This window comes from Stenella coeruleoalba (genome assembly GCF_951394435.1).
Source record: "Stenella coeruleoalba genome assembly, chromosome: X".
Lineage (NCBI taxonomy): Eukaryota > Metazoa > Chordata > Mammalia > Artiodactyla > Delphinidae > Stenella > Stenella coeruleoalba.
This window is the reverse complement of record NC_137152.1, coordinates 14,318,818-14,343,223: the sequence shown is the minus strand read 5'-3', so window position 1 is coordinate 14,343,223 and position 24,406 is coordinate 14,318,818. Positions and strand designations below refer to the sequence as shown.

The 24,406-nt window shown below is 38.7% G+C and overlaps 1 protein-coding gene across 12 annotated transcripts in view; it reads left to right on the top strand.

The window, feature by feature from the left end:
* Positions 1-24,406, top strand: part of BEND2 (BEN domain containing 2) — a 96,173-nt gene that overhangs the window by 39,433 nt on the left and 32,334 nt on the right. For 9 of the 12 annotated variants that reach the window (XM_079910641.1, XM_079910637.1, XM_079910644.1 and 6 more), the window contains exons 9-14: positions 2,801-2,878; positions 4,286-4,393; positions 13,705-13,782; positions 15,187-15,294; positions 21,054-21,131; positions 22,534-22,641. In XM_079910641.1, the coding sequence (XP_079766767.1) occupies positions 2,801-2,878; positions 4,286-4,393; positions 13,705-13,782; positions 15,187-15,294; positions 21,054-21,131; positions 22,534-22,641 (558 nt within the window). The remainder of the gene's footprint in view (positions 1-2,800; positions 2,879-4,285; positions 4,394-13,704; positions 13,783-15,186; positions 15,295-21,053; positions 21,132-22,533; positions 22,642-24,406) is intronic. The other 3 variants (XM_079910645.1, XM_079910642.1, XM_079910643.1) reach the window with 3 other exon arrangements.

Genomic DNA, 24,406 nt, shown 5'->3' with positions numbered 1-24,406 from the left:
GGGATTTTCTACATAGCCATCCTTCTTGCATTATGCCAGCTGCAAGTGGGGACCATTATATTGCTTCCTGTCCAATGTGTATGCTTTTTGATCCTTTTTATTGCATTATTGCAGTGGCTAGAAACTCCAGTATTATGTTGAATAAGAGTGGTGAGAGTGGACATCCTTGCTTTGTTTGTGATCTTGGGAAGAAAGCATTCAGTCGTTCACCACTTAACATGATGAGAACTCTTGGTTTCGGTGGATGATCATTATTAAGTTGGGGCGGTTTCCCTCTCTTCCTAACTTGCTGAGAGTTTTTTGCAAATGATTTTTCTATGTCCATGATCACATGGTTCTTGTTCGTTAGCCTGCTGATACGAAGGAGTATATGGATAGGTTTTCCATTGTTGGACGAGCCTTGCATACCTGGGTTAAATCCTTCTTGGTCATGGTGTATAATCCTTTGAATACATAATTGATTTGGTTGGCAAATATTTGATTAAGAATTTATGTGTCCAAGTTCATGGAAGATATTGGTGTGTAGTTTTCTTTTCTGTGTGTTATCTCTGTGTGGTTTTGGTATCAGAGCATACTAGCCTCATAAAATGAGCAAGGATTTCCTCCTCCTGTATTTTATGGAGGAGTAAATGATAAATTAGTGTTAATTCTTTAAATGTTTGGTAAAAATCTCCAGTGAAATCATGTGGGTTTGTAGATATCTTTTTGGGAGCTTTCTAATTGCAAATTTAATATCTTTGATGGTTATCGGACTATTTAGATTATCTATGCCATCTTCGTTGAGTTTTAGTATTTGTAATGTTGGAAGTATTTTCCATTTGTTCGAAGTTTTCAAACTTATGAAGGCAAAGTGGGTTGTAGTATTCCCTATTATCCTTTCTTCCTTTTTCTAAAATTGATTAATTTATATTTGGCTGCATTCGGTCTTTGTTACTGGGTGCAGGCTTTCTCTAGTTGGGGCGAGCGGGGGTTACTCTCTGTTGCGGTGCGTGGGCTTCTCCTTGCGGTGGCTTTTCTTGTTGCGGAGCATGGGCTCTAGGTGCCCGGGCTTCAGTAGTTGTTGCCCGAGGGCTTAGTAGTTGTGTATTGCGGGCTCTAGAGCGCAGGCTCAGTAGTTGTGGAGCATGGGCTTAGTTGCTTCTCGCTATGTGGCATCTTCCCTGTGCAGGGTTCATACCCGAGTCCCCTGCATTGGCAGGCGGATTCCTAATCAGTGCGCCACCAGTGAAGTCCCAAATCTGCTTCATTCTTGAAGGATTGTTTTGCCCGATATAGAATACATGTTTCAGCGACTTCTCTGGAGGTCCTGTGGTTAAGATTCCGCGCTAACGCTGCAGGGAGCACGGGTCCGTTCCCTGCTCTGGGTACTAAGATCCTGCATGCCACGTGGTGCGGCCAAAATAAATAAGACAAAATAGAATTCATGGTTGAGAATTCTTATCTTTTAGTAGTTGAAAGTGTTTTGTTTTTAGAAATGTTGTTAAAAGCTCAAACTACCTAGAAAAGAGCCCTGAGACAGCAAATTATCCACTTTAATTGGAAAACAACAGTAGCCAAGATATTTCCTCATTATGTCACTGCATTCCTCCCAGTTTGGGTGAGTTTGAAATGATACTTTGACATATAGCATAGTGAATGTAGAGTCATCAGTCTGTTTAGTGTAAGATGGTGGTAGCTCTTGCTAATTAAACTTTTTATTTTCAGAAAAGTTTAGCTGCACATGCAGTTATAATAAATAGTACATAAGGATCCTGTGTTCTCTTTACCCACTTTTCCGCAATGGTATTTACAACTGTAAAATGGTATCAACTTGCAGAATGATAGAAAATTATCACAACCAAGATAGTGACATGATACCATCCACAGATATTTTGGAGCTGTCCCCAGTTTCACTTGCATTAATATGAGTGTGTATTTAGTTCTATACAGTTTTACCATGTGTGCAGGTTTACGTACCTTCTACCAGAGGCAAGCCCTGAAACAGTCCCATGAGCAGCACGATCTCTCATATTGCTCTTTTATAACCACACCCGGCCCCTTCCTATTGACATTTGCCCCCTACTCCTACCCTCTGCCCTGTTGCATGATAACTATGAATCTCTTCTCCAGATCTATTATTTGTCCCTTCAGCATTGTTATATACTTGGAATCATGTGGTGTTTGAGACTGGCTTCTTCCCTCAGTGTAATTCCCTGGAGATTCATTCACACTGTTGTATCAGTGGTTGCTTCTTTTTTATCGCTGACTAGTATTTCGTGGTGTGGATGTACCAGGGTTTATTTTTCTGTTCATCTGTTGAAAACCTCTGCGTTTCCTGTTTTTGACTGTTAGGCGTAAAGGTGATATGAATATTCATTCACAGTTTCAAATTTTGCTTCAGTTCACTCTTTCACACAAGTTTTCACTTCTTTGGATGAATGCCCAAGACTGCAATTTCTGGGTCCTATGGTAACTGCACCCTTAGTTTTATAAGAAATTGTCAAACTGTTTCCAGTGCAGCTGTATCATTTTCCTTTCCTGCCAGCAATGTATGAGTGATCTACTTTCTCTGCATCCATATTTCTGTTCTTTCCATTGTTCTTTCTCCTTCTAAAGTTCCAGAAGTCTATTATACATTTTCTACCAGAAGGTCTTCTTGTAGGTATTTTCTAAGTATAAGTCAGTTAGTGAGAAATACATTTGGTTTTTCTTTGTCTGTCAATATCTATTTTTGCTTCATTACGGGAGGATAGTTTCATCAGCTATAGGTATGAGGGTGGGAGTCATTTCTCACAGCATTTGAAAACAGTTTTCCTTACAGAAAACTCTGTGACAACAGAAAGCAGCCTGGAAGATGAACCTCAGATGAAATACCCAGCTTTCTTGGAAGGTGAGAGTGGTAAGATACTTCATATTTCTTCATCCCTCCGAATTTTGGTGAGTTTGTAATGATACATATTACAAGTAGCACGATTTAATCTAGGTTTATGAACACCCTTAATATGAGCTAGTGGTAGCTTTTCCTGATTAAAAATGAAAAGGTTTACTTTAAGAAGATTTTACCTGGGCATGCAGTTGTAAAAAATAATGCAGAGAGATCGTGTGTCTACTTTACCCGGTTTCCCCCAAAGATAACACCTTGCAAAACTGTAGTACAATATCACAACCAGGATATAGACATTGATAAAATCCGCAGATTTTTATTGAGATGTCTTCAGTTTTATTTGTATATATGTGTGTGTTTATGTTTGTGTGTGTGTATGTGTATTCAGTTTTATATAATTTCACGACATCTTCCATCACAGTGAAGATTAGGAATATTACCATCACCACAAAGATTCTCCCTTTTGCCCTTTAAACCCACACCCACCTATGTCCTCTCATGCTCCTACCGCTACCATGCCTGTCTCTGCCCTCAGCAACTACTAATCTGTTTTCCTTCTTTATAATTTTGTCATTTCAACAGTTTTACATAGACTCACATAGTATGTAACCTTTTGGGATTGCCTTTTTTCACTCACCGTAATGCCCTGGAGACTCATCTAGGTTGCTGTGTATATCAGTCCTTTTTTATTTTTGAGTACTGCTGCACGGTATGAGTGTACCCTGGCTTCTCTGTCTGTTCACCAGTTGAAGGATGGCTGGGTTGTTTCTCGTTTTCGGCTGTTTGGAGTAAAGCTACTATACTATGCATGCCCATGGATAGGTTTCTGTATGAACATCAGTTTTCATTTCTCTGGGCTGACACCCAAGAGCACAGTAGCTGGGTCCTATGGTAATAGTAAGTTGAGTTTTGTAAAATCCTGGCAAACTGTTTTCCAGTGCAGCTGTACCATTTTACATTCCCACCAGCACTGTATGAATGATCTAGTTTCTTTGCATGTGTATTTCTGCTCTTTCTTTTTATTATTCTTATGATTAAAAAAGTTCTTTTGGCTGCACCACGCAGCATGTAGGGTGTTAGTTCCCTGACCAGGGATGAAATCCGTGCCCCTGCAGTGGAAGCGCTGAGTCTTAACCACTGGACCTCCAAGGAAGTCCCTGTGGATTTTGTTCTTTCTTCCTTCCTCATGCTCCAAGCTTCCTTCCTTCATTATATCCTTTTGGTGAGATGAGTTTCCTTTAGCCAGTTTTTAAGGGTAAGTCAGTCAGTAACAGTTTGTGTTTAGTTTTCCTTTGTCTGCGGATGTGTTTATTTTTCCTTCATTCCTGAAGGATAGTTTTGCCTGAAATAAAAATTACTGTTGAGATTTCTTGTCTTTCAGCACTTGAAAATGTTTTACTTACCAAAATGTTGTTCAAACAGAATCCGGCCCAGAAATCCGTTGTGAGACAATAAATTATCCAATGGTACAGGAAAGTGACAGTGACGAAGATACTGATTCAGAAAATTCCTTCCTCACTGCTTCTTCTGGTGAGTTTGAAATGATCCCTATTATGATACACTCTAACCAAATCCATCAGCATTTTTAATATTAATTCTTAGTGACTGCGTTTTCAACATTAAACTTTTCATTTTGAGATATTTCAGAATCACATGTAGTTGCAAGAAAAAATAGGCAGATCCTGTGTACCCTTTACCCAATACTTCCCAATAGTAGTATTCTGCAAAAAGATAGTAAAATATCACAACTAGGATTTTGACATTGATATGATCCAGAGATCTATTCAGATGACCCCAGCTTAACTTGTATTCATTTGTGTGTGTGTCTGTGTGTGTGTATATAGTTCTGCGCAGTTTTATGACGTGTTTAGGTTCAGGTATTCACCACTACAGTCATGATACAGAACTGTTCTATCACTTCCAGGATCCCTCCTTTGGCTTTTTATAACCACACCCACCTCCTTCTTGTCATTCCTTCCCTGCCTTCATCTTTAAGCCATCCAAATACGAATGTGTTCTCCCTCGTTATAATTTTGTCATTGCAGGACAATGTTCTATTAATGGAGTCATATAGTCGTTAATATTTAAGGATTGCCTTTTTCTCACTCAGCATAATTCCCTGGAGATTCATGCAAGTTGCTGCATGTATCAGTAGTTCCTTCCTTTTTATTGCTGAGCACAACCATGATTTGTTTATCTGTTCACCTCGTGAAGGACATCTGGGTTGTTTCCAGTGTTTAGCTATGAGGAGTAAAGTTTCTGTGAACATTAATGTGTAGGTTTCTGTCTGAACGCAGTTTTCATTTCCCTTTGATAAAGGCGCAAGAGCACAGTTGCTGGGTAGTATGATTATTGCCTGTTTAGTTTTATAAGAAACGGGCAAGCTGTTTTCAGAATGAGTGATTTTATATTCCCACCTGCAATGTATAAGTGATTCATTTTCTCTGCATCCTCACCAGCATTTGGTCTTTTCAGTATTTTTAAAATTTTATCCCTTCTGGTAGGTGTATAGTATAATAATATTTCATTGTGGGTTTAATATGTATTTGCCTTTGGATAGTGATATACAACATCTTTACATGTGATAATTTTTCCATCTATATGTTCTTTCTCTGAAATATCTCTTCTGTCTTATAATTTGTTTTCTTTTTTTTTAATGCTGAGTTTTGGGAGTTGTTTAGATATTTGTGGATACTGGTCTTTTGTTGGATATGTGGTTTGCAAATATGTTCTTCCTTTCTGCAGGTTTCCTTTTCATCCTGTCTACTGGTTTTTTTGTTTTGTTTTGTTTTGTTTTGCAGAGAGAAAGTTGTTAGTTTTTGTGAGGTTCCCGCTGTATTTTCCTTTTATGGATTTTACTTTAACTATCGCGTCTATGAACTCTTTGTTTAGTTCTTGATGCCAATTTTTTGTCTCCTTTGTTTTTTTCTAAAGGTTTTACAGTTAACATTTCATATGTGCGTTAATTTTGTAAAAGGTGTGAGATGTAGGTTGAGGTTCTTTTGTTTTTTTTGCCTATGGTATCCAGTTGCCGCAGTACCATGTTTGCTCCATTGAATTGCTTTTGTACCTTAATCAAAAGCCAATTAGGCATATTTGTGTAGATCTATTTCTGGGATCTCTATTTTGTTCCACCGATCTATGTTTCTACCCCCCTGCGAAACCACAACATTGTGATTATTTTTGTTATGCAGTAAGCCTTGCCATCAGGTAGAATGATTCCTCATACTTTTCTGCTTTTTCAAAATCAGTCTAAATATGGTAGGTCCTGTGCCTTTCCATCCTAATTGTATTTTTTATTTTTATTTACTTATTTTTTAAATATGTATTTATTTGGTTGTGCTGCGTGTGAGTTGCGGCAGCTGTGCTCCTTACTTTCGGCACGCGGGCTCCTTAGTTGTGGCGTGCGAACTGAAACGCTTAGTTGCGGCACGTATGTGGGATTTAGTTCCCTGACCAGGGATTGAACCCGGGCCCCCTGCATTGAGAGCGCGGAGCCTTAACCGCTGCACCACCTGGGAAGTGTCCCCCATCCTAATTTTAGAGTAAGCTTGTTTATGTTTCACCCCAGAATTGCTGGGATTTTAATGGGAATTGTGTTAAAACCACAGGTCAACTTGAGAAGAACTAACATCTTGCGTATATTGAATCTTTTCCTCCATGAGCATTGTACGTCTGTATGTATGTATTGAGGTCTTCTTTGATTTTTTAAATCATTATTTTGTTATTTTCAGGATATAAATCCTATACATCTTTTAAAAGTAAGTTTGTGCTTGGTGCTTCCCAGGAGGCGCGGTGGTTAAGAATCCACCTGGCAATGCCAGGGATGTGGGTTCGATCCCTGGTTCGGGAATATCCCACATGCCGTGGAGCAACTAAGGCCGTGTGCCTCAACTACTTAACCCATGCACATAGGCCCCGTGCTCTGCAACAAGAGAAGCCACAGCAATGAGAAGCCTGCGCACCGCAACGAAGAGTAGCGTCCGCTTGACGCAAGTAGAGAAAGCCCGCGCGTAGCAGCGAAGACCCAACGCAACCAAAAATAACTAAGAAGTAAAATACTATAAAATAAAATAAAAATTAAAAGAAAATCAGTTTTTGCTGAAGTATTCTATTTTTTGGAGATGTAAATGGTATTATTATTTTTTTTTAACATCTTTATTGGGGTATAATTGCTTTACAATGTTGTGTTAGTTTCTGCTTTATAACAAAGTGAATCAGTTATACATATACATATGTTCCCATATCTCTTCCCTCTTGCGTCTCCCTCCCTCCCACCCTCCCTATCCCACCTCTCCAGGCTGTCACAAAGTACCAAGCCAATATCCCTGTGCCATGCGGCTGCTTCCCACTAGCTATCTACCTTACTGCGTTTTTTAGTGTGTATATGTCCATGTCTCTCTCTTGCCCTGTTACAGCTCACCCTTCCCCCTCCCCATAACCTCAAGTCCATTCTCTAGGAGGTCTGCGTCTTTATTCCTGCCTTACCCCTAGGTTCTTCATGACACATTTTTTTTTCTTAAATTCCATATATATGTGTTAGCATACGGTATTTGTCTTTTTCTTTCTGACTTACTTCACTCTGTATGACAGACTCTAGGTCTATCCACCTCATTACAAATAGCTCAATTTCGTTTCTTTTTATGGCTGAGTAATATTCCATTGTATATGTGTGCCACATCTTCTTTATCCATTCATCCGATGATGGGCACTTAGGTTGTTTCCATCTCCGGGCTATTGTAAATAGAGCTGCAATGAACATTTTGGTACATGACTCTTTTTGAATTTCGGTTTTCTCAGGGTATATGCCCAGTAGTGGGATTGCTGGGTCATATGGTAGTTCTATTTGTAGTTTTTTAAGGAACCTCCATACTGTTCTCCATAGTGGCTGAACCAATTCACATTCCCACCAGCAGTGCAAGAGTGTTCCCTTTTCTCCACACCCTCTCCAGCATTTATTGTTTCTAGATTTTTTGATGATGGCCATTCTGACTGGTGTGAGATGATATCTCATTGTAGTTTTGATTTGCATTTCTCTAATGATTAATGATGTTGAGCATTCTTTCATGTGTTTGTTGGCAGTCTGTATATCTTCTTTGGAGAAATGTCTATTTAGGTCTTCTGCCAATTTTTGGATTGGGTTGTTTGTTTTTTTGTTATTGAGCTGCATGAGCTGCTTGTAAATTTTGGAGATTAATCCTTTGTCGGTTGCTTCATTTGCAAATATTTTCTCCCATTCTGAGGGTTGCCTTTTGGTCTTGTTTATGGTTTCCTTTGCTGTGCAAAAGCTTTGAAGTTTCATTAGGTCCCATTTGTTTATTTTTGTTTTTATTTCCATTACTCTAGGAGGTGGGTCAGAAAGGATCTTGCTGTGATTTATGTCATAGAGTGTTCTGCCTATGTTTTCCTCTAAGAGTTTGATAGTTTCTGGCCTTACATTTAGGTCTTTAATCCATTTTGAGCTTATTTTTGTGTATGGTGTTAGGGAGTGATCTAATCTCATACTTTTACATGTACCTGTCCAGTTTCCCAACACCACTTATTGAAGAGGCTGTCCTTTCTCCACTGTACATTCCTGCCACCTTTATCAAAGATAAGGTGTCCATATGTGCATGGGTTTATCTCTGGGCTTTCTATCCTGTTCCATTGATCTATCTTTCTGTTTTTGTGCCAGTACCATACCGTCTTGATAACTGTAGCTTTGTAGTATAGTCTGAAGTCAGGGAGCCTGATTCCTCCAGTTCCTTCTTTCGTTCTGAAGATTGCTTTGGCTATTCGGGGTCTTTTGTGTTTCCATAGAAATTACGAAATTTTTTGTTCTAGTTCTGTGAAAAATGCCAGTGGTAGTTTGATAGTGATTGCATTGAATCTATAGATTGCTTTGGGTAGTAGAGTCATTTTCACAATGTTGATTCTTCCAATCCAAGAACATGGTATATCTCTCCATCTATTTGTATCATCTTTAATTTCTTTCATCAGTGTCTTATAATTTTCTGCACAGAGGTCTTTTGTCTCCTTAGGTAGGTTTATGCCTAGATATTTTATTCTTTTTGTTGCAATGGTAAATGGGAGTGTTTTCTTGATTTCACTTTCAGATTTTTCATCATTAGTATATAGGAATGCCAGAGATTTCTGTGCATTAATTTTGTATCCTGCCACTTTACCAAATTCATTGATTAGCTCTAGTAGTTTTCTGGTAGCATCTTTAGGGTTCTCTATGTATAGGATCATGTCATCTGCAAACAGTGACAGCTTTACTTCTTCTTTTCCGATTTGGATTCCTTTTATTTCCTTTTCTTGTGTGATTGCTGTGGCTAAAACTTCCAAAACTATGTTGAATAAGAGTGGTGAGAGTGGGCAACCTTGTCTTGTTCCTGATCTTAGTGGAAATGCTTTCAGTTTTTCACCATTGAGGATGATGTTTGCTGTGGGCTTGTCATATATGGCCTTTATTATGTTGAGGAAAGTTCCCTCTGTGCCTACTTTCTGCAGGGTTTTTATCATAAATGGGTGTTGAATTTTGTCAAAAGCTTTCTCTGCATCTATTGAGATGATCATATGGTTATTCTCCTTCAATTTGTTAATATGGTGTATCACATTGATAGATTTGCGTATATTGAAGAATCCTTGCATTCCTGGAATAAACCCCACTTGATCATGGTGTATGATCCTTTTAATGTGCTGTTGGATTCTGTTTGCTAGTATTTTGTTGAGGATTTTTGCATCTATGTTCATCAGTGATATTGGCCTGTAGTTTTCTTTCTTTGTGACATCCTTGTCAGGTTTTGGTATCAAGGTGATGGTGGCCTCGTAGAAGGAGTTTGGGAGTGTTCCTCCCTCTGCTATATTTTAGAAGAGTGTGAGAAGGATAGGTGTTAGCTCTTCTCTAAATGTTTGATAGAATTCGCCTGTGAAGCCATCTGGTCCTGGGCTTTTTTTTGTTGGAAGATTTTTAATCACAGTTTCAATTTCAGTGCTTGTGATTGGTCTGTTCATATTTTCTATTTCTTCCTGATTCAGTCTTGGCAGGTTGTGCTTTTCTAAGAATTTGTCCATTGTTCCAGATTGTCCATTTTATTGGCATAGAGTTGCTTGTAGTAATCTCTCATGATCTCTTTTATTTCTGCAGTGTCAGTTGTTACCTCTCCTTTTTCATTTCTAATTCTATTGATTTGAGTCTTCTCCCTTTTTTTCTTGATGAGTCTGGCTAGTGGTTTATCTGTTTTGTTTATCTTCTCAAAGAACCAGCTTTTAGTTTTATTGATCTTTGCTATTGTTTCCTTCATTTCTTTTTCATTTATTTCTGATCTGATTTTTATGATTTCTTTCCTTCTGCTAGCTTTGGGGTTTTTTTGTTCTTCTTTCTCTAATTGCTTGAGGTTCAAGGTTAGGTTGTTTATTCTAGATGTTTCCTGCTTCTTAAGGTGGGCTTGTATTGCTATAAACTTCCCCCTTAGAACTGCTTTTGCTGCATCCCACAAGTTTTGGGTCGTTGTGTCTCCATTGTCATTTGTTTCTAGGTATTTTTTGATTTCCTCTTTGATTTCTTCAGTGATCACTTCATTATTAAGTAGTGTATTGTTTAGCCTCCATGTGTTTGTATTTTTTACAGATCTTTTACTGTAATTGCTATCTAGTCTCATGGCATTGTGGTCAGAAAAGATACTTGATACAATTTCAATTTTCTGGTATTATGTTTTTAATTTGGGTTACACGTGGTCATTGTTAGTGCAGTTGACCCTTGAACAACATGGCTTTGAACTGTGTGGGTCCACTTACATGTGGATATTTTTCAGTAAATACTATAGTACTATAGAGTCCGAGGTTGGTTGAATCCACAGATGCAGATACAACTACCATTTATAAAGTTACATGTGGATTTTGACTGCGTGGAGAGTTGGTTTCCCTAAAGCTCACATTGTTCAAGGGTCAGCTGTATATAGAATTAAGCTTAATTTTAGAATGTTGATCTTGTATTCTGTGACCTGGATGAACTCACTTATTAGTTTTAAGAGTGTTTTTGAGCAATTCCTTGGGATTTTCTACATAGCCATCCTTCTTGCATTATGCCAGCTGCAAGTGGGGACCATTATATTGCTTCCTGTCCAATGTGTATGCTTTTTGATCCTTTTTATTGCATTATTGCAGTGGCTAGAATCTCCAGTATTATGTTGAATAAGAGTGGTGAGAGTGGACATCCTTGCTTTGTTTGTGATCTTGGGAAGAAAGCATTCAGTCGTTCACCACTTAACATGATGAGAACTCTTGGTTTCGGTGGATGATCATTATTAAGTTGGGGCGGTTTCCCTCTCTTCCTAACTTGCTGAGAGTTTTTTGCAAATGATTTTTCTATGTCCATGATCACATGGTTCTTGTTCGTTAGCCTGCTGATATGATGGAGTATATGGATAGGTTTTCCATTGTTGGACCAACCTTGCATACCTGGGTTAAATCCTTCTTGGTCATGGTGTATAATCCTTTGAATACATAATTGATTTGGTTGGCAAATATTTGATTAAGAATTTATGTGTCCAAGTTCATGGTAGATATTGGTGTGTAGTTTTCTTTTTTGTGTGTTATCTCTGTGTGGTTTTGGTATCAGAGCATACTAGCCTCATAAAATGAGTAAGGATTGCCTCCTCTTGTATTTTATGGAGGAGTAAATGATAAATTAGTGTTAATTCCCTAAATGTTTGGTGAAAATCTCCAGTGAAATCATCTGGGCTTGTAGATACCTTTTTGGGAGCTTTTTAATTGCAAATTTGATATCTTTGACGGTTATAGGACTCTTTAGAACACCTATGCCATCTTCGTTGAGTTTTAGTATTTGTAATGTTGGAAGTATTTTCCATTTCTTCGAAGTTATCAAACTTATGAAGGCAAAGTGGGTTGTAGTATTCCCTATTATCCTTTTTTTCCTTTTTCTAAAATTAATTGATTAATTTATTTTTGGCTGCGTTCGGTCTTTGTTACTGGGTGCGGGCTTTCTCTAGTTGGGGCGAGCAGGGGTTACTCTCTGTTGCGGTGCGTGGGCTTCTCCTTGCGGTGGCTTTTCTTGTTGCGGAGCACGGGCTCTAGGTGCCTGGGCTTCAGTAGTTGTGGCACGAGGGCTTAGTAGTTGTGTATTGCGGGCTCTAGAGCGCAGGCTCAGTAGTTGTGGCGCACGGGCTTAGTTCCTCCGCGGCATGTGGCATCTTCCCAGAGCAGGGCTCGTACCCGTGTCCCCTGCATTGGCAGGCGTATTCCTAATCAGTGCGCCACCAGGGAAGTCCCAAAACTGCTTCATTCTTGAAGGATTGTTTTGCCCGATATAGAATACATGTTTCAGCGACTTCTCTGGCGGTCCTGTGGTTAAGATTCCGTGCTAACCCTGCAGGGGGCACGGGTCCGATCCCTGCTCTGGGTAGTAAGATCCTGCATGCCACGTGGTGCGGCCAAAATAAATAAGGCAAAATAGAATTCATGGTTGAGAATTTTTATCTTTTAGTAGTTGAAAGTGTTTTATTTTTAGAAATGTTGTTAAAAGCTCAAACTACCTAGAAAAGAGCCCCGAGACAACAAATTATCCACTTTAATTTGAAAACTACAGTAGCCAAGATATTTCCTCATTATGTCACTGCATTCCTCCCACTTTTGGTGACTTTGAAATGATACTTTGACATATAGCATAGTGAATGTAGAGTCATCAGTCTGTTTAGTGTAAGATGGTGGTAGCTCTTGCTAATTAAAGTTTTTATTTTCAGAAAAGTTTAGCTGCACATGCAGTTATAATAAATAGTACAGAAGGTTCCTGTGTTCTCTTTACCCACTTTTCCCCAATGGTATTTACAACTGTAAAATGGTATCAACTTGCAGAATGATAGAAAATTATCACAACCAAGATAGTGACATGATACCATCCACAGATATTTTGGAGCTGTCCCCAGTTTCACTTGCATTAATATGTGTGTGTATTGAGTTCTCTACAGTTTTATCATATGTGCATGTTCACGTACCTCCTACCACAGGCAAGCCCTGAAACAGTCCCGTCACCACCACGATCTCTCATATTGCTCTTTTGTAACCACACCCGTCCCCTTCCTATTGACATTTGCCCCCTAGTCCTACCCTCTGCCCTGTTGCATGATAACTATGAATCTCTTCTCCAGATCTATTATTTGTCCCTTCAGCATTGTTATATACATGGAATCATGTGGTGTTTGAGACTGGCTTCTTCCCTCAGTGTAATTCCCTGGAGATTCATTCACACTGTTGTATCAATGGTTCCTTCTTTTTTATCGCTGACTAGTATTTCGTGGTGTGGATGTACCAGGGTTTATTTTTCTGTTCATCTGTTGAAAACCTCTGCGTTTCCTGTTTTTGACTGTTAGGCGTAAAGGTGATATGAATATTCATTCATAGTTTCAAATTTTGCTTCAGTTCACTCTTTGACACAAGTTTTCACTTCTTTGGATGAATGCCCGAGACTGCAATTTCTGGGTCCTATGGTAACTGCACCCTTAGTTTTATAAGAAATTGTCAAACTGCTTTCCAGTGCAGCTGTACCATTTTCCCTTCCTGCCAGCAATGTATGAGTGATCTAGTTTCTCTGCATGCATATTTCTGTTCCTTCCATTGTTCTTTCTCCTTCTTAATGCTCCAGAATTCTGTTATAGGTTTTCTGCTAGAAGGTCTTCTTGTAGCTATTTTCTAAGTATAAGTCAGTTAGTGAGAAATACATTTGGTTTTCCTTTGTCTGTCAATATCTATTTTTGCTTCATTACGGGAGGATAGTTTCATCAGCTATAGGTATGAGGGTGGGAGTCATTTCTCACAGCATTTGAAAAAAGTTTTCCTTACAGAAAACTCTGTGACACCAGAAAGCAGCCTGGAAGATAAACCTCAGATGAAATACCCAGCTTTCTTGGAAGGTGAGAGTGGTAAGATACTTCATATTTCTTCATCCCTCCCAATTTTGGTGAGTTTGTAATGATACATATTACAAGTAGCACGATTTAATCTAGGTTTATGAACACCCTTATATGAGCTAGTGGTAGCTTTTCCTGATAAAAAATGAAAAGGTTTACTTTAAGAAGATTTTAGCTGGGCGTGCAGTTGTAAAAAATAATGCAGAGAGATCGTGTGTATACTTTACCCAGTTTCCCCCAAAGATAACACCTTGCAAAACTATAGTACAGTATCACAACCAGGATATAGACATTGATAAAATGCGCAGATTTTTATCGAGATGTCTTCAGTTTCATTTGTATATATGTGTATGTTTATGTTTGTGTGTGTCTGTGTATTCAGTTTTATATTAATTCACGGCATCTTCCATCACAGTGAAGATTCAGAATATTACCATCACCACAAGGATTCTCCCTTTTGCCCTTTAAACCCACACCCACCTTTGTCCTCTCATGCTCCTACCGCTACCATGCCTGTCCCTGCCCTCAGCAACTACTAATCTGTTTTCCTTCGTTATAATTTTGTCATTTAAAGAGTTTTACATAGACTCACATAGTATGTAACCTTTTGGGATTGCCTTTTTTCACTCACCGTAATGCCCTGGAGGCTTATCTAGGTTGCTGTGTATATCAGTCCTGTTTTATTTTTGAGTAGTACTGCACGGTATGAGTGTACCCTGGCTTCTCTGTCTGTTCACCAGTTGAAGGATGGCTGGGTTGTTTCTCGTTTTCGGCTGTTTGGAGTAAAGCTACTATACTGTGCATGCCCATGGATAGGTTTCTGTATGAACATCTGTTTTCATTCCTCTGGGCTAACACCCAAGAGCACAGTAGCTGGGTCCTATGGTAATAGTAAGTTGAGTTTTGTAAAATCCTGGCAAACTGTTTTCCAGTGCAGCTGTACCATTTTACATTCCCACCAGCAATGTATGAATGATCTAGTTTCTTTGCATGTGTATTTCTGCTCTTTCTTTTTATTATTCTTATGATTAAATAAGTTCTTTTGGCTACACTACGCAGCATGTAGGATGTTAGTTCCCTGACCAGGGATGAAATCCGTGCCCCTGCAGTGGAAGCGCTGAGCCTTAACCACTGGACCTCCAAGGAAGTCCCTGTGGATTTTGTTCTTTCTTCCTTCCTCATGCTCCAAGCTTCCTTCCTTCATTATATCCTTTTGGTCAGATGAGTTTCCTTTAGCCAGTTTTTATGGGTAAGTCAGTCAGTAACAGTTTGTGTTTAGTTTTCCTTTGTCTGCGGATGTGTTTATTTTTCCTTCATTCCTGAAGGATAGTTTTGCCTGAAATAAAAATTACTGTTGAGATTTCTTGTCTTTCAGCACTTGAAAATGTTTTACTTACCAAAATGTTGTTCAAACAGAATCCGGCCCAGAAATGCGTTGTGAGATAATGAATTATCCAATGGTACAGGAAAGTGACAGTGACGAAGATACTGATTCAGAAAATTCCTTCCTCACTGCTTCTTTTGGTGAGTTTGAAATGATCCCTATTATGATACACTCTAACCTAGATCCATCAGCATTCTTAATGTTAATTCTTAGTGACTGCGTTTTCAACATTAAACTTTTCATTTTGAGATATTTCAGAATCACGTGTAGTTGCAAGAAAAAATAGGCAGATCCTGTGTACCGTTTACCCAATACTTCCCAATAGTAGTATTCTGCAAAAAGATAGTAAAATATCTCAACTGGGATTTTGACATTGATATGATCCACAGATCTATTCAGATGACCCCAGCTTAACTTGTATTCATTTGTGTGTGTGTCTGTGTGTGTGTATATAGTTCTGCGCAGTTTTATGACGTGTTTAGGTTCAGGTATTCACCACTACAGTCATGATACAGAACTGTTCTATCACTTCCGGGATTCCTCCTTTGGCTTTTTATAACCACACCCACCTCCTTCTTGTCATTCCTTCCCTGCCTTCATCTTTAAGCCATCCAAATACGAATATGTTCTTCCTCGTTATAATTTTGTCATTGCAGGACAATGTTCTATTAATGGAGTCATATAGTCGTTAATATTTAAGGATTGCCTTTTTCTCACTCAGCATAATTCCCTGGAGATTCATGCAAGTTGCTGCATGTATCAGTAGTTCCTTCCTTTTTATTGCTGAGCACAACCATGATTTGTTTATCTGTTCACCTCGTGAAGGACATCCGGGTTGTTTCCAGTCTTTAGCTATGAGGAGTAAAGTTTCTGTGAACATTAATGTGTAGGTTTCTGTCTGAATGCAGTTTTCATTTCCCTTTGATAAAGGCGCAAGAGCACAGTTGCTGGGTAGTATGATTATTGCCTGTTTAGTTTTATAAGAAACGGGCAAGCTGTTTTCAGAATGAGTGATTTTATATTCCCACCTGCAATGTATAAGTGATTCATTTTCTCTGCATCCTCACCAGCATTTGGTCTTTTCAGTATTTTTAAAATTTTATCCCTTCTGGTAGGTGTATAGTGTAATAATATTTCATTGTGGGTTTAATATGTATTTGCCTTTGGATAGTGATATACAACATTTTACATGTGATAATTTTTCCATGTATATGTTCTTTCTCTGAAATATCTCTTCTGTCTTATAATTTGTTTTCTTTTTTTTTAATGCTGAGTTTTGGGAGTTGTTTAGATATTTGTGGATACTGGTTTTTTGTTGGATATGTGGTTTGCAAATATGTTCTTCCTTTCTGCAGGTTTCCTTTTCATCCTGTCTACTGGTTTTTTTGTTTTGTTTTGTTTTGTTTTGCAGAGAGAAAGTTGTTAGTTTTTGTGAGGTTCCCGCTGTATTTTCCTTTTATGGATTTTACTTTAGCTATCGCGTCTATGAACTCTTTGTTTAGTTCTTGATGCCAATTTTTTGTCTCCTTTGTTTTTTTCTAAAGGTTTTACAGTTAACATTTCATATGTGCGTTAATTTTGTAAAAGGTGTGAGATGTAGGTTGAGGTTCTTTTGTTTTTTTTGCCTATGGTATCCAGTTGCCGCAGTACCATGTTTGCTCCATTGAATTGCTTTTGTACCTTAATCAAAAGCCAATTAGGCATATTTGTGTAGATCTATTTCTGGGATCTCTATTTTGTTCCACCGATCTATGTTTCTACCCCCCTGCGAAACCACAACATTGTGATTATTTTTGTTATGCAGTAAGCCTTGCCATCAGGTAGAATGATTCCTCATACTTTTCTGCTTTTTCAAAATCAGTCTAAATATGGTAGGTCCTGTGCCTTTCCATCCTAATTGTATTTTTTATTTTTATTTACTTATTTTTTAAATATGTATTTATTTGGTTGCACTGGGTCTGAGTTGCGGCAGCTGTGCTCCTTAGTTTCGGCACGCGGGCTCCTTAGTTGTGGCATGCGAACTCAAACGCTCAGTTGCGGCACGTATGTGGGATTTAGTTCCCTGACCAGGGATTGAACCCGGGCCCCCTGCACTGAGAGCGCGGAGCTTTAACCACTGCACCACCTGGGAAGTGTCCCCCATCCTAATTTTAGAATAAGCTTGTTTATGTTTCACCCCAGAATTGCTGGGATTTTGATGGGAATTGTGTTAAAACCGCAAGTCAACTTGAGAAGAACTTACATATTGCGTATATTTAATCTTCTCCTCCATGAGCATTGTATGTCTGTCTGTATGTATTGAGGTCTTCTTTGATTTTTTAAATCATCATTTTGTTATTTTCAGAATATAGATCCTATACATCTTTTAAAAATAAGTTTGTGGTTGGTACTTCCCAGGAGGCGCGGTGGTTAAGAATCCACCTGGCAATGCCGGGGATGTGGGTTCAATCCCTGGTTCGGGAATATCCCACATGCTGTGGAGCAACTAAGCCCGTGTGCCTCAACTACTTAGCCGGTGCACCTAGGGCCCGTGCTCTGCAACAAGAGAAGCCACAGCAATGAGAAGCCCGTGCACCGCAACGAAGAGTAGCGTCCATGTGACGCAAGTAGAGAAAGCCCGCGCGTAGCAGCGAAGACCCAACGCAACGAAAAATAACTAAATAAGGAGTAAAATATTATAAAGTAAAATAAAAAGAAAATCAGTTTTTGCTAAAGTATTCTATTTTTTTGGAGATGTAAATGGTATTATGTTTTTAATTTGGGTTACACGTGGTCATTGTTAGTACAGTTGACCCTTGATCAGCATAGCTTTGAACTGTGTGGGTCCACTTACATGTGGATTTTTTTCAGTAAATACTATAGTACTATAGAGTCCGAGGTTGGTTGAATCCACAGACGGGTAACTGCAGATACTACTACCATTTATAAAGTTACATGTGGATTTTGACTGCGTGGAGAGTCGGTGCCCCTAAAGCTCACATTGTTCAAGGGTCAACTGTAGATAGAATTAAGCTTAATTTTAGAATGTTGATGTTGTATTCTGTGACCTGGATGAACTCACTTACTAGTTTTAAGAGTCTTTTTTGAGCAATTCCTTGGGATTTTCTACATAGCCATCCTTCTTGCATTATGCCAGCTGCAAGTGGGACCATTATATTGCTTCCTGTCCAATGTGTATGCTTTTTGATCCTTTTTATTGCATTATTGCAGTGGCTAGAATCTCCAGTATTATGTTGAATAAGAGTGGTGAGAGTGGACATCCTTGCTTTGTTTGTGATCTTGGGAAGAAAGCATTCAGTCGTTCACCACTTAACATGATGAGAACTCTTGGTTGCGGTGGATGATCTTTATTAAGTTGGGGCGGTTTCCCTCTCTTCCTAACTTGCTGAGAGTATTTTGCAAATGTTTTTTCTATGTCCATGATCACATGGTTCTTGTTCGTTAGCCTGCTGATATGATGGAGTATATTGATAGGTTTTCCATTGTTGGACGAGCCTTGCATACCTGGGTTAAATCCTTCTTGGTCATGGTGTATAATCCTTTGAATACATAATTGATTTGGTTGGCAAATATTTGATTAAGAATTTATGTGTCCAAGTTCATGAAAGATATTGGTGTGTAGTTTTCTTTTCTGTGTGTTATCTCTGTGTGGTTTTGGTATCAGAGCATACTAGCCTCATAAAATGAGTAAGGATTTCCTCTTCTTGTATTTTATGGAGGAGTAAATGATAAATTAGTGTTAATTCTTTAAATGTTTGGTAAAAATCTCCAGTGAAATCATGTGGGTTTGTAGATATCTTTTTGGGAGCTTTCTAATTGCAAATTTAATATCTTTGATGGTTATCGGACTATTTAGATTATCTATGCCATCTTCGTTGAGTTTTAGTATTTGTAATGTTGGAAGTATTTTCCATTTGTTCGAAGTTATCAAACTTATGAAGGCAAAGTGGGTTGCAGTATTCCCTATTATCCTTTTTTTCCTTTTTCTAAAATCAATTGATTAATTTATTTTTGGCTGCGTTCGGTCTTTGTTACTGTGTGCAGGCTTTCTCTAGTTGGGGCGAGCGGGGGTTACTCTCTGTTGCGGTGCGTGGGCTTCTCCTTGCGGTGGCTTTTCTTGTTGCGGAGCATGGGCTCTAGGTGCCCGGGCTTCAGTAGTTGTTGCCCGAGGGCTTAGTAGTTGTGTATTGCGGGCTCTAGAGCGCAGGGTCAGTACCTGTGGAGCACGGGCTTACTTGCTTCTCGCTATGTGGCATCTTCCCAGTGCAGGGTTCATACCCGTGTCCCCTGCATTGGCAGGCGGATTTCTAATCAGTGCGCCACCAGTGAAGTCCCAAATCTGCTTCATTCTTGAAGGATTGTTTTGCCCGATATAGAATACATGTTTCAGCGACTTCTCTGGAGGTCCTGTGGTTAAGATTCCGCGCTAACGCTGCAGGGAGCACGGGTCCGTTCCCTGCTCTGGGTACTAAGATCCTGCATGCCACGTGGTGCGGCCAAAATAAATAAGACAAAATAGAATTCATGGTTGAGAATTCTTATCTTTTAGTAGTTGAAAGTGTTTTGTTTTTAGAAATGTTGTTAAAAGCTCAAACTACCTAGAAAAGAGCCCTGAGACAGCAAATTATCCACTTTAATTGGAAAACAACAGTAGCCAAGATATTTCCTCATTATGTCACTGCATTCCTCCCAGTTTGGGTGAGTTTGAAATGATACTTTGACATATAGCATAGTGAATGTAGAGTCATCAGTCTGTTTAGTGTAAGATGGTGGTAGCTCTTGCTAATTAAAGTTTTTATTTTCAGAAAAGTTTAGCTGCACATGCAGTTATAATAAATAGTACATAAGGATCCTGTGTTCTCTTTACCCACTTTTCCGCAATGGTATTTACAACTGTAAAATGGTATCAACTTGCAGAATGATAGAAAATTATCACAACCAAGATAGTGACATGATACCATCCACAGATATTTTGGAGCTGTCCCCAGTTTCACTTGCATTAATATGTGTGTGTATTTAGTTCTCTACAGTTTTATCATATGCGCAGGTTCACGTACCTTCTACCAGAGGCAAGCCCTGAAACAGTGCCATCAGCAGTATGATCTCTCATATTGCTCTTTTATAACCACACCCGTCCCCTTCCTATTGACATTTGCCCCCTACTCCTACCCTCTGCCCTGTTGCATGATAACTATGAATCTCTTCTCCAGATCTATTATTTGTCCCTTCAGCGTTGTTATATACTTGGAATCATGTGGTGTTTGAGGCTTCTTCCCTCAGTGTAATTCCCTGGAGATTCATTCACACTGTTGTATCAGTGGTTCCTTCTTTTTTATCGCTGACTAGTATTTCGTGGTGTGGATGTACCAGGGTTTATTTTTCTGTTCATCTGTTGAAAACCTCTGCGTTTCCTGTTTTTGACTGTTAGGCGTAAAGGTGATATGAATATTCATTCATAGTTTCAAATTTTGCTTCAGTTCACTCTTTCACACAAGTTTTCACTTCTTTGGATGAATGCCCGAGACTGCAATTTCTGGGTCCTATGGTAACTGCACCCTTAGTTTTATAAGAAATTGTCAAACTGCTTTCCAGTGCAGCTGTACCATTTTCCCTTCCTGCCAGCAATGTATGAGTGATCTAGTTTCTCTGCATGCATATTTCTGTTCCTTCCATTGTTCTGTCTGCTTCTTAATGCTCCAGAATTCTATTAAAGGTTTTCTGCTAGAAGGTTTTCTTGTACGTATTTTCTAAGTATAAGTCAGTTAGTGACAAATACTTTTGGTTTTCCTTTGTTTGTCAATATCTATTTTTGCTTCACTACGGGAGGATAGTTTCATCAGCTATAGGTATGAGGGTGGGAGTCATTTCTCACAGCATTTGAAAAACGTTTTCCTTCCAGAAATATTGGCGGAAGCAGTAAGCAGCCTGGAAGATAACACTCAGATGAAATACCCAACTTTGTTGGAAGGTGAGAGTGGTAAGATACTTCATATTTCTTCATCCCTCCCAATTTTGGTGAGTTTGTAATGATACATATTACAAGTAGCACGATTTAATCTAGGTTTACGAACACCCTTAATATGAGCTAGTGGTAGCTTTTCCTGATTAAAAATGAAAAGGTTTACTTTAAGAAGATTTTAGCTGGGCATGCAGTTGTAAAAAATAATGCAGAGAGATCGTGTGTATATTTTACCTGGTTTCCTCCAAAGATAACACCTTGCAAAACTATAGTACAATATCACAACCAGGATATAGACATTGATAAAATCCGCAGATTTTTATCGAGATGTCTTCAGTTTTATTTGTATATATGTGTATGTTCGTGTGTGTGTGTGTATTCAGTTTTATATAATTTCACGACATCTTCCATCACAGTGAAGATTCAGAATATTACCATCACCACAAGGATTCTCCCTTTTGCCCTTGAAACCCACACCCACCTTTGTCCTCTCATGCTCCTACCGCTACCATGCCTGTCCCTGGCCTCAGCAACTGCTAATCTGTTTTCCTTCGTTATAATTTTGTAAATTCAACAGTTTTACATAGACTCACATAGTATGTAACCTTTTGGGATTGCCTTTTTCACTCACCGTAATGCCCTGGAGGCTTATCTAGGTTGCTGTGTATATCAGTCCTTTTTTATTTTTGAGTACTACTGCACGATAAGGGTGTATGTACCATGGCTTGTCTGTCTGTTCACCAGTTGAAGGATGGCTGGGTTTTTTCTCGTTTTCGGCTGTTTGGAGTAAAGCTACTATACTGTGCATGCCCATGGATAGGTTTCTGTATGAACATCTGTTTTCATTCCTCTGGGCTGACACCCAAGAGAACGGTAGCTGGGTCCTATGGTAATAGTAAGTTGAGTTTTGTAAAATCCTGGCAAACTGTTTTCCAGTGCAGCTGTACCATTTTACATTCCCACCAGCAGTGTATGAATGATCTAGTTTCTTTGCATGTGTATTTCTGCTCTTTCTTTTTATTATTCTTATGATTAAAAAAGTTCTTTTGGCTGCACCACGCAGCATGTAGGGTGTTAGTTCCCTGACCAGGGATGAAATCCGTGCCCCTGCAGTGGAAGCGCTGAGCCTTAACCACTGGACCTCCAAGGAAGTCCCTGTGGATTTTGTTCTTTCTTCCTTCCTCATGCTCCAAGCTTCCTTCCTTCATTATATCCTTTTGGTCAGATGAGTTTCCTTTAGCCAGTTTTTATGGGTAAGTCAGTCAGTAACAGTTTGTGTTTAGTTTTCCTTTGTCTGCGGATGTGTTTATTTTTCCTTCATTCCTGAAGGATAGTTTTGCCTGAAATAAAAATTACTGTTGAGATTTCTTGTCTTTCAGCACTTGAAAATGTTTTACTTACCAAAATGTTGTTCAAACAGAATCCGGCCCAGAAATGCGTTGTGAGATAATGAATTATCCAATGGTACAGGAAAGTGACAGTGACGAAGATACTGATTCAGAAAATTCCTTCCTCACTGCTTCTTTTGGTGAGTTTGAAATGATCCCTATTACGATACACTCTAACCTATCCATCAGCATTCTTAATGTTAATTCTTAGTGACTGCGTTTTCAACATTAAACCTTTCATTTTGAGATATTTCAGAATCGCATGTAGTCGCAAGAAAAAATAGGCAGATCCTGTGTACCGTTTACCCAATACTTCCCAATAGTAGTATTCTGCAAAAACATAGTAAAATATCTCAACTAGGATTTTGACATTGATATGATCCAGAGATCTATTCAGATGACCCCAGCTTTAGTTGTATTCATTTGTGTGTGTGTCTGTGTGTGTGTATATAGTTCTGCGCACTTTTATGACGTGTTTAGGTTCAGGTATTCACCACTACAGTCATGATACAGAACTGTTCTATCACTTCCGGGATTCCTCCTTTGGCTTTTTATAACCACACCCACCTCCTTCTTGGCATTCCTTCCCTGCCTTCATCTTTAAGCCATCCAAATACGAATGTGTTCTCCCTCGTTATAATTTTGTCATTGCAGGACAATGTTCTATTAATGGAGTCATATAGTCGTTAATATTTAAGGATTGCCTTTTTCTCACTCAGCATAATTCCCTGGAGATTCATGCAAGTTGCTGCATGTATCAGTAGTTCCTTCCTTTTTATTGCTGAGCACAACCATGATTTGTTTATCTGTTCACCTCGTGAAGGACATCTGGGTTGTTTCCAGTCTTCAGCTATGAGGAGTAAAGTTTCTGTGAACATTAATGTGTAGGTTTCTGTCTGAATGCAGTTTTCATTTCCCTTTGATAAAGGCGCAAGAGCACAGTTGCTGGGTAGTATGATTATTGCCTGTTTAGTTTTATAAGAAACGGGCAAGCTGTTTTCAGAATGAGTGATTTTATATTCCCAACTGCAATGTATAAGTGATTCATTTTCTCTGCATCCTCACCAGCATTTGGTGTTTTCACTATTTTTAAAATTTTACCCTTTCTGGTAGGTGTATAGTGTAATAATATTTCATTGTGGGTTTAATATGTTATTTGCCTTTGGATAGTGATATACAACATTTTACATGTGATAATTTTTCCATGTATATGTTCTTTCTCTGAAGTATCTCTTTTGTCCTATAATTTGTTTTCTTTCTTTTTAATGCTGAGTTTTGGGAGTTGTTTAGATATTTGTGGATACTGGTCTTTTGTTGGATATGTGGTTTGCAAATATGTTCTTCCTTTCTGCAGGTTTCCTTTTCATCCTGTCTACTGGTTTGTTTTGTTTTGTTTTGTTTTGTTTTGTTTTGCAGAGAGAAAGTTGTTAGTTTTTGTGAGGTTCCCGCTGTATTTTTCTTTTATGGATTTTACTTTAGCTATCGCGTCTATGAACTCTTTGTTTAGTTCTTGATCCCAAATTTTTTTTCCTTTGTTTTTTTCTAAAGGTTTTACAGTTAACATTTCATATGTGCGTTAATTTTGTAAGAGGTGTGAGATGTAGGTTGAGGTTCTTTTGTTTTTTTTGCCTATGGTATCCAGTTGCCGCAGTACCATGTTTGCTCCATTGAATTGCTTTTGTACCTTAATCAAAAGCCAATTAGGCATATTTGTGTAGATCTATTTCTGGGATCTCTATTTTGTTCCACGGATCTATGTTTCTACCCCCCTGCCAAACCTCAACGTTGTGATTATTGTTGTTATGCAGTAAGCCTTACCATCAGGTAGAATGATTCCTCATACTTTTCTGCTTTTTCAAAATCAGTTTAAATATGGTAGGTCCTGTGCCTTTCCATCCTAATTGT